We start from the raw sequence: 14033 nt of genomic DNA, 5'->3' as shown, positions 1-14033 counted from the left end.
CTAAGCCTTCCTCTTCCAACAGTCTTTCAAATTTGGTTATAGATGTTTTTTGTAGGGGTGCACGATTATGAAATTATGACCCATATCCGATCTTCGATTAGACATAATCTTTAGTCCACCTAGGCTCTAGGGGCCTCTTGGCCCAAAGCCTGTTAAAGGGAAACTTCACCCTTTTTACAAAAATATATATGTTAATGACGTTTAGAAGATATCGATCACTTTCCTGGGGGTCTTTATGTGTGAAATATGTGGTTTTACATATTTTACAGGGAGCCCAGTGTCTCTGATGTCATAGATACTGGGCCCACTTACTTCCTGGACTACATCAAGGAAGCTCTTAGAAGGAAGTGAAGTGGTCACGTGACTGGGCTGCGCCATGACACTTTCATGGACACTTTCACGGGAGCCAAACTACACCCCGAACTTCGGCAGAATGCACTGGAGCCAATGAGAGCTCAGTGACCAGCTCATGAACAAACATTATTTATGAATGACTGAGACCTTTTGTAAAGTGATCGCTTCTGGAAAATAAAATAATATATATAACACGTTATTTTAGGCTGTCTTATTTTTTGATGTGCATACTACTAGAGCAGAGAGCAGCCCAGGCAGAAAACGTACTGTGCTCTTCTATAAATACCTCAATAAAAATAAATAGTTATTAAGTCGATAAACAACCACTCGGAAAAAACGTGTGATATCACTTATGTCTTCTTTCATATTCCTGAACCAATTATATAACAAAGCTTGCAATCGTTCATGTATAATGTTTGTTATGAGCTGGTCCAGCCGGCTCCATTCACTGCCATGTAATCATTGCACTACCGGTGTGAGTTTGGCTCCAATGAAAGTGTCCATGAAAGTGTCATGGCGCAGCCCAGTCACGTGACCTGCACTTCACTTCCTTCTAAGAGCTTCCTTGGACTACATGTCTCAGTAAGACAGCCCTCCCCCTATCCACAAGGAGGAGCAGTGCACCAAAGCATTATGGGAATTGTAGACCAGGTAGTCAAGGAAGTGAGCCCTGCAGTGTCGATGACATCAGAGACACATGTTTATATTACTCCTAAACATTTCGCCAAACATCACACACACTAATTCCTGGTCGAGACCTGTGCACAGAAGGGCCCTTTTTCTAGGGTATATACAGTATAGCAGGGCCGTGCAGAGGGGGCAAGTGCTCAAAGCCCACGAAAGGGCACATCTGTGCGTGCGCATAGCGTGCACGAATTTCTGGGGTCGTCTTTTTGTCACTCGTGCCATTTCACATAAGAAATGTATACATTGGATGTCTTATGCTACTGGAGAAAGATGTTCCACACTAACTTGGCCCATGGACATGCATGCAGTAAAATAAGCAATATGTTCTCATTTCCATGTAAAAATGAAAAGGGCCATGGATGTTGGGCAGGAAAAGAGCACTTTGAGGCAAAGGGGCCCAAGCCCCAAAAGCACCCCCCTCCCCCAATGTGGACAGAATAGCCCTGTGAGTGCCATAGCTATTTCCTAATTGTAAGAAGTCATGACAGCGACGTTCTGTTGGAATACTTTCATTCATCCCAAGCAACTCAAACACTGAACACAGATGCTCCCTGGCCTTCAATTACCCCACCTGTCACAGTTTCCCCTAAATTAACGCACAAAATTAAAGTTAAATCAGGAATAAATTATATAACAAAACGACATAACACATTATTCCCCCCAGGGACAAATTACAACAAAACATGTGTGCGCCCTGCAGCAATGCTGAGCATGTCCTGTCCAGTGCACACCCTGTGATGATACACAGCAGCTCCCACCGGATGGGTCTGTCCACAGTCTATGGTCTCCATGCATGCACTCAACTCAAACTCTCTACGAATCATTACAATTACAAGCACTTTCATTACTGGAACACCCTTTTGCACCCCTGTGTCGCCGGGCCTGGTCCATGCTCTGTTCTGGGACGTGTAAGCCAGTGAAGTAGCCTATTCCATTGCCACTATTATTATGCTGCTTCCATGGGGAAACTCTTCTCACATGCACGGTTTCACTAATGTGTTGAAGCATAGGTATAGGAACTATACCCCTCAGCTTCCTCATGTCCTCATGACTACACAGCCCTGCAGGGTTAGCCTGGCTAATAAGCAAGACTCATATCAACGGCTGATTAGCTGGTAATAGACGGACGCACACACACACACGCACACGCACACGCACACGCACACGCACGCACACACACACACACACACACACACACACACACACACACACAGACACAGTCCCACACAGTGACACAGGCACACACCACTTGGGACTGTGTTGCACTCCTTCGGCCTGGTTAATTAAGTATTAACTTGACTTAGGCTACTGAATGGAATGCATGCTTATTTGAATGTTATAAGAATATATTGACCACCACCTGCTGAATCGTTTTGAAATTGTTGAGTCAAGCCAGCAAGCTGTGTCATGTGCCCCCCGCCGGCCCCGCACTCCCGCAGTATCAAACGGACACAACAGAGCTTTGCCTTATTGGATGAGGTGGTGAACAAGATGTGTCTGATTAGGCAGCTCCAACAGACGGGGATTAAGCTTTTTAGCTCCGTAATTAATATGCCCTATGAGCATACGTCAGCACTGGCAGCAACACACGGGAGGAGCACGCTCCGTGGGTGATTCAACTTGCCGCCGGCATTCCTGTAGTGTAGTCTCTACATCTGAACGTGGAAGAGCGGAGCCCCCTGTCAGACTCAGTGCCACGACACATTCCACGGCAGGACAGCCCCGTCTGATAAGCATCCTATGGTATTCTGTTCAAGATGGCGGTGCAGGCTACGGAAAGGGACGGAATAGTGAGTATTTTATTTATTATGTATTGGAACAAAACCGCCGGTTTTTAATTTAATTTATTATAGTGATGTTTTTGGCGAACAGTGGTCTCGCGATGGATTCGATCCGTTACATTTGCAAATGTTGCGCGCAAGCCAGGTTTATTGCAAATGTGAGACAGCAGACAGGCGCACGCCGAGCCGACGCGGTACCCTTTCATCTGGGCGAGGAGGAAATTCAATAGCTCTGTTTCTGGTCGAATATAGGCTACACATAACACGCACCGTTTGTCGGCTAATGCCGATCAGATCATGTGCGTGTGCGTTTTTACACGTGGAGCCACTGCATGAAAAGGTCTGGTTTGAACCTGCTAGGATAATTTCATTTGAAGGCGTACCGCTTATTCAGAAGAACACCCGGTCTTTTGCCAATCCCCTGTTCGAATCTATAGCCCATTGTGACACACGTGAGGCCAGGCCACAATGTTGTTATAAACAAATAGGCTACACAATGGTAATATCTGCGTTTTATGATGTTATTATTAGCTACCGGTGCTATTTGACTAATACATCAATTACGTTCATTCATGTCCCCTTTTCTCACTGGTTTTGAAGAATGTCGAATCTGATGAGAATCTCAACGACTCCCTCGGCCCTGGCCTCATCTCACCTGACAAGGAAATTTCGCGTCTCCTGGTAAGACTTGATTAAAGATGTGATATTCAGTGTTTAGCAGAGCTTGATTTATGTTTTAAACCGGTCTGTGCATCATGGCCACATTTTGCATTCCGCTAGACGGTGCCATTCAGCGGACGCATCCGTGGAGGCCTGCGGCCAGGAAAAAAGATCATTGTCATGGGCATTGTTGACCTGGAGCCAACCAGGTAGGCAATGGCATACGCCCTTCACAGCATCAACTGACATTATATGACCTGCCTGTGGCTAATTTAAAGTAGGCCTAGACAATGAGCCTTTTTTCTATTTGTACAGATGATTTGCAAAAGCCTATAGTGCTTCAGATTTGAGTTATTATAATTATGCATAGGATATATGACATCTGCCAGGGCAGGCCAGGGCCATTGTACAGTAGCTCTAGAAGAGTCTGAGCCAACCCCTAGGCAGAGTTCAACAACACATCTGCTCAGCTGGAACTGGAGCACAGACTGAGCAAAGCAAGGCGTGGGCGTTGAGGAAGAATGGTGGCTTTTTGCATAAGCAGGGCGTTCCCTCTTGCCAACAGCCCAAAAGGACCCAGTCAACTAGATTTGTTTTGGGTGTGTCCTGAGTCCTGGCCACCCTAAATGGAAACTTTTGTGGCTGACTTGGAAGAAGCCTCCCCCATGACCTCACCAACTGAATGTTTTGTGCCAGAGACCTCCAAAAGAGAAGATTTGTAACAAAAAATGTTCAAAAATAGCAGATGTATGCATACAAGCTTGCAGCGTGGACACAAAGTGAGGCACTGTGAGCTTGTATTATCTGCAATTTTTGAGGGGCGCTGAATGGCCAGTTTTGAGTATTTGTGTAAACACAAACGTTGCGTAAACACAAACATTGAAGACGAAGGTGAGGACGCAAATTGTGATTGGCTGGAATGAGATGATGTATGATGATAAGAGCGCCCCTCACTTCAAACGGGTGTGATTCTTTTGAGAATCACTGTTCTAAACCAACATTTTAAATCTAAAATGAGCTTTCCAGCTTTTAATGGGTTGAAAATAATTATTGATCTATAAGCGCAAGACGTGTCACAGTGTGAGAGGGTGAAGTGAACCGTGAGCTTGTAGATCAGCTATATGTTCAATATTGTCATACAAGGAAGTAATAGACAGTAAGTGGTTAAGCAAAAGTTGCCTGCCTATGGACGGATTATTCATATTAGCAAATGCTTTGCTCTTACACAGCAGAAGGAGAATTATGTGTCTGATTTATCCTGGATTAGGTATTGCTCATTTACACATGCATGTTTCTCAGCAGGTGGGTCAGGACCCAAAAGTGGGTCACAAAGTTGTTGTGGCAGATTCATAGGCAGAGGTCATTTGTCATTTCTTATTCTTGACTTTGTAGTTGGTGTAAAATAGTTTGAGCCCACCAGTTAAGAACCACAGTTCTGCATCTTGATGATGTTATGTGTGAGTGTGTTCTCCCCTCGTATACTGCCCTCACTCATTTGGGTTCTTCCTCACTCAGCTTTGATGTCAGCCTGACGTGTGGGCGTGGCACGGAGAAGGAGGAGGAGCCTCTGCATGACGTGGCACTGAAACTCACTGCGCGATTTGCTGGTCGCCAGTTTGTGCGCAACGCCCGCGTCTCAGGGAAATGGACACAGGAGGAAGCCTCCACCGATTACTTCCCCTTCATTCCTGATCAGCCCTTCAGGGTAAACCTGTCCTTTCTTTTGTACTGGATTTATTTTTAAGATGTTACTTTGTGTTCCCATTTACATGTCAGGTATTTGTATGATTCTCTTAAGGCCTATTCATAGTCTGGATTTTCGGTGGTGAGGTGACCACCGGAGCTGAAATAACGTTGAGCGGTGGTGAGTAAAAACAGAGAGAAGGGCTGGAGCGGTGGCGGTGGTTTGCTCTTCACCGCGGCTTGTGACGTCATGTTGTAGTTCGTTGGTCACCCCACCACCGTAAATCCAGACTATGTATGAGCCTTTATCTGAAATGTCAGTGAGTAACAGAGAGTTAATGGTCAGAAAGACATTCATATATGTTCAGTAATCTAATATTCACATATTGCATTACACGTGCATTACATGCATTACATGTTGTCAGATTCCTCTGAAGTTGTTCTAGTTTTACATGGGGTCAGATACTAAAAGTATACCAGTACAGACAGCATGGTTGTTAATGGAAATGCTTGTTAAATGCTGAGATGGATAGAAGGGATGCTGATAATAGGACACATGTAGAATTTGATCCTATAGGTTGGTTAAGCATACAAGAGAGAGCCAAAAGGCGCATGTCTCACCACAGTGTGAATATTTATATTTTCATTAAAATTTTACATTTCACGCCTTACTACAGAGTAAAGTAACCTGTGGTCTATAACTATTGCACAGGATATAATAGATAGATGACTGAACACTCTTGAGGTTTAAACCTCAGATTTATAGGATGGATTCTCAACCATCCACTAGGGTGTTTTTCTACACAACTAGCACAAGGTTTCAGATCCATAGTGCCTGGACAATATTATGTAGCATGCTCCTGCACACTATGATGCTCTTGCAGCCCAGAAATATTTACTGTATTTGCAATATTTGCAAGTCAAGTGCAAGTCAAATATTATGAGTCTTACAAAGAAAGTTGTTCTTAACCCAGCATTTGTTTACAACAATGCCTGATGCATAATTTGCATCAGACACCCGAGGACATTTTTGCGCTGAATTCATATTATGCTCTAATAATTCAGAGATGAAAGGATCTGTCAAACTGGTTGACTATAATATACTAGGGTTTTGTCCCAGAAAGGGATATCCTACATTTGAATTTGTGGCTTTTAATGTATGCTCTTTCAATTATGTCATTTCTGTAGTCACCACTTGACAGGAACATACATACATACAACAAAAAATAATAATATACTGTATATATATATATATATATATATATACACACACACACACACACACACACACACACACACACACACACACAGTACACACAGAGTATATGAAATACATACACTATTTTCAAAAGTGGATATACATAATTCTTTTTAGTTGATAGTACATACAGCAAACTGTTTTTGACAGTCAACACAAAGGATAAGCTGATGACTGACCCCCTGACACGTGTGTCACATTCTTTGTGCAGGAAAAGAATGGAGGTTAAAGGATTAGAATAGACTGAACAATAGTCTCCAAGCACAGTAATGGCTGAAAACCTGTTCTTAGCCATCACAAGCATCTACACACACCTGTCCACCCACCCACACATGGCATGTACTGTACTGTACTGTACTGTACTGTAATTTAGGGATTTGGCAGACGCAAATAAATCATGGAATATAACAGTGGAATATTTATATAATGAAACTATGCATACATACTATACTATATAGTGCTATGTCTACATAAAATGTTAGATGTTAGATAAGTTGAGCCTTTGCATGCGCCTGTAAGGTCGTTGGGGCTACAGCAAGTGATAGGGCAAGTGCTACGGGCCAAGATGAAGTCTGAAGAGGTGGGTCTTCAGATTCAGACTGGTGGAAGATTGGGAGTGAGTCTACCATTCTGATTACAATGGAAAGTGCATTCCATAGTTTTGGAGCCAGACGGGAGAAGAGTTTGGGACACGTGGAGCGTTGTCCCAGCGTTTTTGAGGCTGATTTGTAGGGTTCAATCAGACTTGCAAGATATGAGAGTGCCATACCTTTGGTTGCTTTGATGTACAGTACAGTACAGTACACACGTGTGCTGTATTTTGAAGCATGATCAGCCCAGTCATGATTGTATCACAGACTTGTGGATGGGGTGTTATGAGAGATTAAGGCTGTGGTCAGGTGGATTAAACCAAGTGCCTCTTATAGTCTGATCCCTGTAATATAATAATGCACAATTTAGCTTTTGTCTTTTTTTTTTAGCCGTCAGAAACCTGAATGATCTTACAAAGAATACCAGAATCATAGGCAGGATGCCCATTTGGGGTGGGCAAAATGTCGAGCACACCAATAATGTTCAGACAATATATGTTGCAAATGTACGTGGCATGGTAGCTGTTGGATGAGAACTGTGGAGAAAAGGCAGGATAATGTTGAATTTTACATGCTTTTTCGCTGGCCTGATCTGTCCAAATATTGTTTCAAGTGGTGCTGGATGCTTGTGAATTGTTAATGTGTTTACAGTATACATTAAACTTATGTCTCTCTCACACTCCCTCCTTCCAGATTGAGATCCACTGCGAGCACCAGAGGTTTCGAATATTTGTTGACGGACACCAGCTCTTTGACTTTTATCATAAAGTAAAATCATTGGTGTCTATCGACACGATATGGATAGACGGAGGACTACACATCACCAAGCTTGGTTAACCCCTTCATCCAGCTGCCGCTGTGGCTGTGTGTGTGTCTGTGTTTCCATACCTAAGCGCAAAACGGCCGACAGAAGAAGCTGTCCGCAGCTTCTTTTCCGAGTTTTTAGACAGCTGGTGGATGGAAAAGAAGCTCCACCTCCGCGGACGACTGCCGCGGAGGAGAGCGTTTCCGGGAATCTGGCCACCGTGGCAGTCGTCCGTGGAGTTGGAGCTTCTTTTCCATCCACCAGCTGTCTAAAAACCCGGGAAAAGAAGCTGCGGACAGCCAAGAACGTCCGCGGCTCTTTAGATAGTGTGGCAGCACCTTGTGTGTCTGTGTGTGAAAAAGAAGCAAGGACTTAACCACAGTTGGAACACACTCACACATAACATCATCATCCACTACCTATCACTCAACACAACAACAAAGAATCGTACAAAGCCCATTGGGTCACCCGTTTAAATACTTTCCCTCTTTTTTCTTTCACGCTCCATTCTATTATGTATTATCTATTATTATTATCTATTATGAACCAGGGTCTGATTTAGTTTCTCCCTTTTTTTATTTGAATTGATTTATTGCAGCGCAAGCCACAAAATCTTGCTTGGAAGTTTCTTTGTCTAGTTCCAGTTTTGTTGGACCAGGGAACTCATGATATAATAATAGCAGGCTATTTTTATTTTTATTTTTTATCTAGGGGATTTTTACTGAGACAAAGGCTGTAATTCACAGTAGTATTACAGCAGTAATAGTCTAAGCGTGGGAAATACTTTTGAAATTGCAAAAAAGCTATTTGGAGTATTTAGCAGTCAGTGTGAAACATAAAAGCAACATACTGTATAACCTGCAACTACAGTATGTTCTCCAGAAACCCTTATAAATGTAACAGGCTCTGCATTTGCCTTTAGATGTCTCTTAACTGCACCTGACAGGAAATACACATTACTGTTCTTGGCTTGTAAAAGATGCATTGTTATCTTTTACAGTGCAGTACTGCTTCAGGTGCTATTTCCCCCCTCTTCTCTATATGCTGGGGCATCGCCATGTCTCTCAGTAGACCCCATGCATCCCTTGCTTAGATTTATAGTTGTCATAGTAACACGTTTCAGACTCCACAGCTTACATACAAATAATGGTGATTGTGAAATCATGACAATGTAGCAGTCTTGTGCAGTATACTGTACAGTGTGCATTCAAAGTCATTTGCACAACATTTACTGTCCATTGCAACCATTCCCTTGTAGCTAGTTAGGTGTTGTGCACTGACTTAAGAAGAGCTAGTAAATAGAATGTAAGATGTACGTTTTGAGATTTGTTTACATTGAGAGGGAGGGAAAGTGGTTCGCAAAAGGTCTGAATAAAAAAAGTTTTTTACAGGTTTGCCCATTTCACATTCCATTCAAAACTAATCTGAACTGTATAGAAGATGCGCTACTTATTAAAAGATGGCTATCTAGACGTGTGTATAGTTGAGCCGTGTGGCTCATCATGTTTCATTTAGAGTGTTGTTTCTGGCCAAGTTTGTTTTGCTGTTTTCAGAAGTCTCTGGTGGACAAAGTAAGATAACGCAAAGATAACACAAACCAACCAACGATTATAGTTTACATATGGACAGCCTCACTAGTTTCACGAATGCTTCATGGCTAACAAGAAAAAAACACTGTTACTCTTACAACAGTACTAGCTGTTGAGGCCCAGATGGTACTTTGAATTTACATTGATGTTTTTAAGTATTTAGGAGACTCAGTGATGCACAAATATATTCTGTCTCAATATTTGGTTGCACAGCTATTTCTGTTGTAGTCCAGTCTCAGTCCTGTTATTCATGTGTACTGTATGTTCTTCATGTTTATAGATACATAGCCATTACACACAAATGTATCTCTAGACCAAGCTGAGGTTGCAATTAGGGTTAAAATGTGTCTAGAAAGAGAACGTGACATCACCCCATTGAAAGTAATAGTGAAAACTTCTGAAGATTTAACTCAATTGAACGGTTCCTCAAGCTACAGTATATAGTACACAAATTGTTAAGGTCTGTTAAGGTGTATCGAAACTTTTGTCAGGCTTTCTATCTAGTTTATTGATACACAGCACCAGCAGTTGCAGTCTAGTATAGGTTGAGTGTCTGTGAGCTCAAGTAAAAAAGAAAAAGGACAAACAAGTTGAAACAATTCGGGTGCTGCTACACAGCCAAGTGTTAATTTAACTTGTGACTGAGTGTAAGAATCTGATTTGAATGAACGAGTAGCAGTGAGTAACAATACCCCAGAATATGACTTAGCAAACCCGCCACCTCCAAAGGTCAGTCTCATATGCCAACATCAGACACTGTCTCGTGTCTTCTGCCCACTTAAAAATCTCACGCTGGAACCCCAGAAGCTGGGCTCACTGAACAAAGCGCTGTAGCAGGAGCAGGGCTATTGTGACCCATGAAAGACCTCCGTTGTGTTCGGGGCAGGCTTGCTTATGGGTGCCCACTGCCTTTCCATTCCCAGTCACTGCAAATGAAGAGGCAAATAGTCGGGCTGAAACTATATAGAAGATAGAGCCAATGTTATCATGATTCATGACTGCCTTTCACAACAGTTGCATTGAATTTATGAAGCATCAAGAATTGTAATGTTTTTTGAAAACGGGAGCAAATGGTATAGTGCATGTTTAAGCCTGCTTATCTTCAGTGTTACACCAGTATTGCCTCCGTACTGATCATAATGTGCTGGTGAACGTTGCTCAGCACTTGGTATAGCTGCTGCTGCTGCACATTTGGATTAAGCCATTTCCGTTGAGAGTCAGGCTTTGCCTGTGAACTTGACTCTGTAAGCTCCTCAGTACTGACAAGAACAGACGGTGCTGTAACTCATGTTAACAAATTCTGCCTTTGATATCTGAGCACAATATTACAGAGAACCTTGTTTTTTTATCATCCTGTTATCCGGTGTTAACAGAACAGAAGGAAAAATGTTTTTTTCGTCATGCACATGTTTAATTGTTACTGTTGACATATCAATATAGTGGTCTTGACTGTTGGTACAGTTTTTTCTTGGCTGGTCAAACAGGGTCTTTCAAAAACTAAAGAGTGCTCCTTTTTCCATAACTGGCACTCGTTTACTGAAAGTTTGAACACAAACGGAGAGGATGCAGTCGAGTTATAGAGCATTTGTGGACCAATGCAATCTCTTGTGCTGCTGTTGACAGTTTAACAACATACTTGAGTTTGTTGCCATTGTATGATATAACTCTATGCCAGGGGGTTCACAAACATTTCTAGGACCCCCAAATACAAGTTCACAATGTGTCTCGATTTTTCTTTTTTTTAATGCTTTTATTTTTTACAATAATGACATGCTTAAAATAGAGACCCCAGGTTTAAAATGGTTAAACTTAACTGGCACAATCATCTTGTGAATTGAATTAGAATTGAAACTACGTTTTTATATACTCATATCTTTTTATACTTTCCTTGGGGCCCGCACTTTGAAAACCTGTACTCAATTCCCCCCATGCATCAGTGGAAATTGCATTGACAATGATACAATTTCTGTGTCACATGTCATGAAGAATCATGTTTTGGGTTTCCGTTTGTGAGACATTTAAATACTGGCTGACAGTGGTTAATAGGTCAAACCATATGGTGCTGCTCTCGTGCTGTTGTTAGGAAGAATGGGGGAGGGAGATTACACATGACAACTTCCTAAAAGGCTCAAAATGTAGAATGGAGAGAATAACATAACTGTGCTGTACTGTACCTACACAGTATGGCATATCTATGCACTATTTCTGTTTACAATTCCGTGTGGTACAGTTCCATAGAAGCGTAATGAAAAGGGAAAAGCAATCTAATGATTTCTAGTTGTGTGACTGCGTCGCACACTGAAAATAGATGATCTATATACAAGCTCACAGCATGTTGTAGATCTGTGATATATGGTGCATGGCACCAGCTTTTTACTGTTTTGCGTCGATCAATATGCTAATGGTCACAAATTGATGAAAAAACATCCGCAATGATGGTGGAGAATTATATTAAGAAAATGATGTATGACTCCAATGGAAAGTAAGGATGAGACTGTGTCTTACTCTTACCCATAGTAATCCTAGTAGTATAAGTACAGTATGGCATTTGTGAAATGGAAAATCTCTTCAGATGTAATTATTTTTTAGATTATGTAAAAACATAAAAAACTAAACGAAACTAAGCTGCCTACTAACTGGACATTTTGTAAAATCAAACATTTTGTATTCAGTCAAGCATGTGCTTTTCCATTATTTCAACAGCAATGTTTCTTTGTGGTTAGGTTTTATTTTCCTATACAGTATGTACAAATGTAATACAGATTAGTAGTATACTTACGGTACCACATTTTTACTAATTAACCTGTGTAAATTATTTGAATATTGCTGCACTGACATAAGCATTAGGATGCACAAAACTTAAACCAGTGGACAACTACATTAATATTTAAAAGTGCTTACTCGCACTGTTATTGCGGGTACACCATGATGTCTTTGTAAAGAAAAAAGTGTCCTCTGTGTAGATGTAGCTGACTGCTTTGGAATGTGTAATGTGTTGTATCATTTCTATACTCATTTAAACAGTAGGTCTGGGTTTGGAAAAATTAGGAATCGTATTGGTAGTATTTTAAAATGTGGGCATTGGCTTTGAATGAATGAAACATAATGAAGCTTATTAGGAAGTTGGTTCTGCTATCTGTTTTTTCTTCAGTAAAACAGATGGAATGTGCAATTCAATTGGAAACCCATCAAATATTTACATAATGAAATGCTTTCATTATGTTTTTTCCAGGCCAAGGCTTTATCCATTAGAAATGTATTATTATCTTTGATGTATTTACAAACTTTACAATGCCAAAACCTTAAACAAAGACCAGCAGTTTTATAATTTCCTCTCTTAAAAGACAGTGCCTCCTTTATTTTGGCCAACATTTCCCTTTTTTTTTTTTTTAAGATATTTTTTTGCGGCTTACGCCTTTATTGATTTTTTAAGGGATAGAAAGTAGGCTGACAGGAAACGGGAGAGAGATGGGGGGATGACATGCGGTAAAGGCCGTGTCGGGTCCGGGAGTCGAACCCGCGGCACACCGCGACTGGATCACCAGTCCGGTGCCCAGACCGTTACGCTACGGCCTGGGCCACATTTCACTTTTTGATCAGTATATGAATTGACTAATATGAGTAGCCCACGGTTGTGACTTCGGTAAAAAAACATTGTTTTAGCCTCATTGACTGTGCACTAATGAAGGCAGTCCATTCTACGATTGTGGGGTTTTTTTTGTTGCGTTTTTCCCCTCCTTGTGGTTTTGTAAAAACGGCTACTTTGCAGACCAATAAACTTCTCATCTTGGAATGGGTTTGTGTTCAATGACTTTCCTTCTGAAAACCCTATGAATGCCAAATCCGGCTATGAGCATTGAGGCTATGAGATGCTGACGGCTGTCAGGAAATTATGTATTTGATCTGTGTGTCTAGGTGTGAGCTTAACATGACTGTGTAGAACAGCACCACCTGCTGTAGGTCCTATGTTAAGCAGGCAGCACCAGTTCAAATGGTGTCTCAATATATTAATATGCATTATTAAAGAATATCAAGCCAGTACTACTGTATAATGCTGCATACAAGGTGTCATGTAGGTAAATTGTCGATTATAGACCAAGCCCATTACAATCAATGAAAATATCCACAAGGAAATACAAGGACAAATAGGCTAGGCTGTGTGAGGAGCATAGTAATGTCATACTAGGAGAAAGAAAAGAAGTGTGAAGCAATCCCTGATGACACAGACATAGATTACCTGTTTTAGTTAGTTTGAGAAGGTCCATCCCCACCAACTCAAACAGTTGTTCCACCCAAAAGACATGTTTTCATGAATATGAGGTAACCATTTTTGGGTGTATACATTTGTGAGCACCTTTATAGGATTATACTGGCATTAGGCCTTCAGGTTGAATCTGAAGGAAAAGAGTGCACAGAATCATTGTATGCATGCATTTCAGAAAGAATATAGTCCAATAAAGTGAAGCAGTGACTGTAAATATGAGTTGACTTTAGTTCCCTACCCATTGTCGGATGCATCACAGGCCAGTAATAGCGAGAGATGCATGTTGGGTTTTTCCAACACCGCAGTGGGCACCAAGATCACTGCTGTTGAACTCCTGGAAGATCTGATCTGCCTCCTTTGCC

General features: G+C 41.6%; 1 protein-coding gene across 1 annotated transcript; it reads left to right on the top strand.

Moving 5' to 3' along the window:
• The first annotated feature begins 2526 nt into the window (after positions 1-2526).
• lgalslb (lectin, galactoside-binding-like b) lies at positions 2527-12780 on the top strand. The gene is made up of 5 exons (XM_083775385.1): positions 2527-2831; positions 3423-3503; positions 3603-3691; positions 4998-5187; positions 7707-12780. The coding sequence occupies exons 1-5, from the start codon at positions 2799-2801 to the stop codon at positions 7848-7850; spliced, it is 537 nt and encodes a 178-aa protein (XP_083631511.1). The 5' UTR covers positions 2527-2798; the 3' UTR covers positions 7851-12780.
• The last annotated feature ends 1253 nt before the right edge of the window (positions 12781-14033 follow it).

The sequence above is a fragment of the Protomyctophum parallelum genome (genome assembly GCF_964188405.1).
Source record: "Protomyctophum parallelum genome assembly, chromosome: 10".
NCBI classification, from domain to species: Eukaryota; Metazoa; Chordata; class Actinopteri; order Myctophiformes; family Myctophidae; genus Protomyctophum; species Protomyctophum parallelum.
The sequence above is the reverse complement of the archived record's forward strand: the minus strand, read 5'-3'. Positions and strand labels throughout refer to the sequence as shown.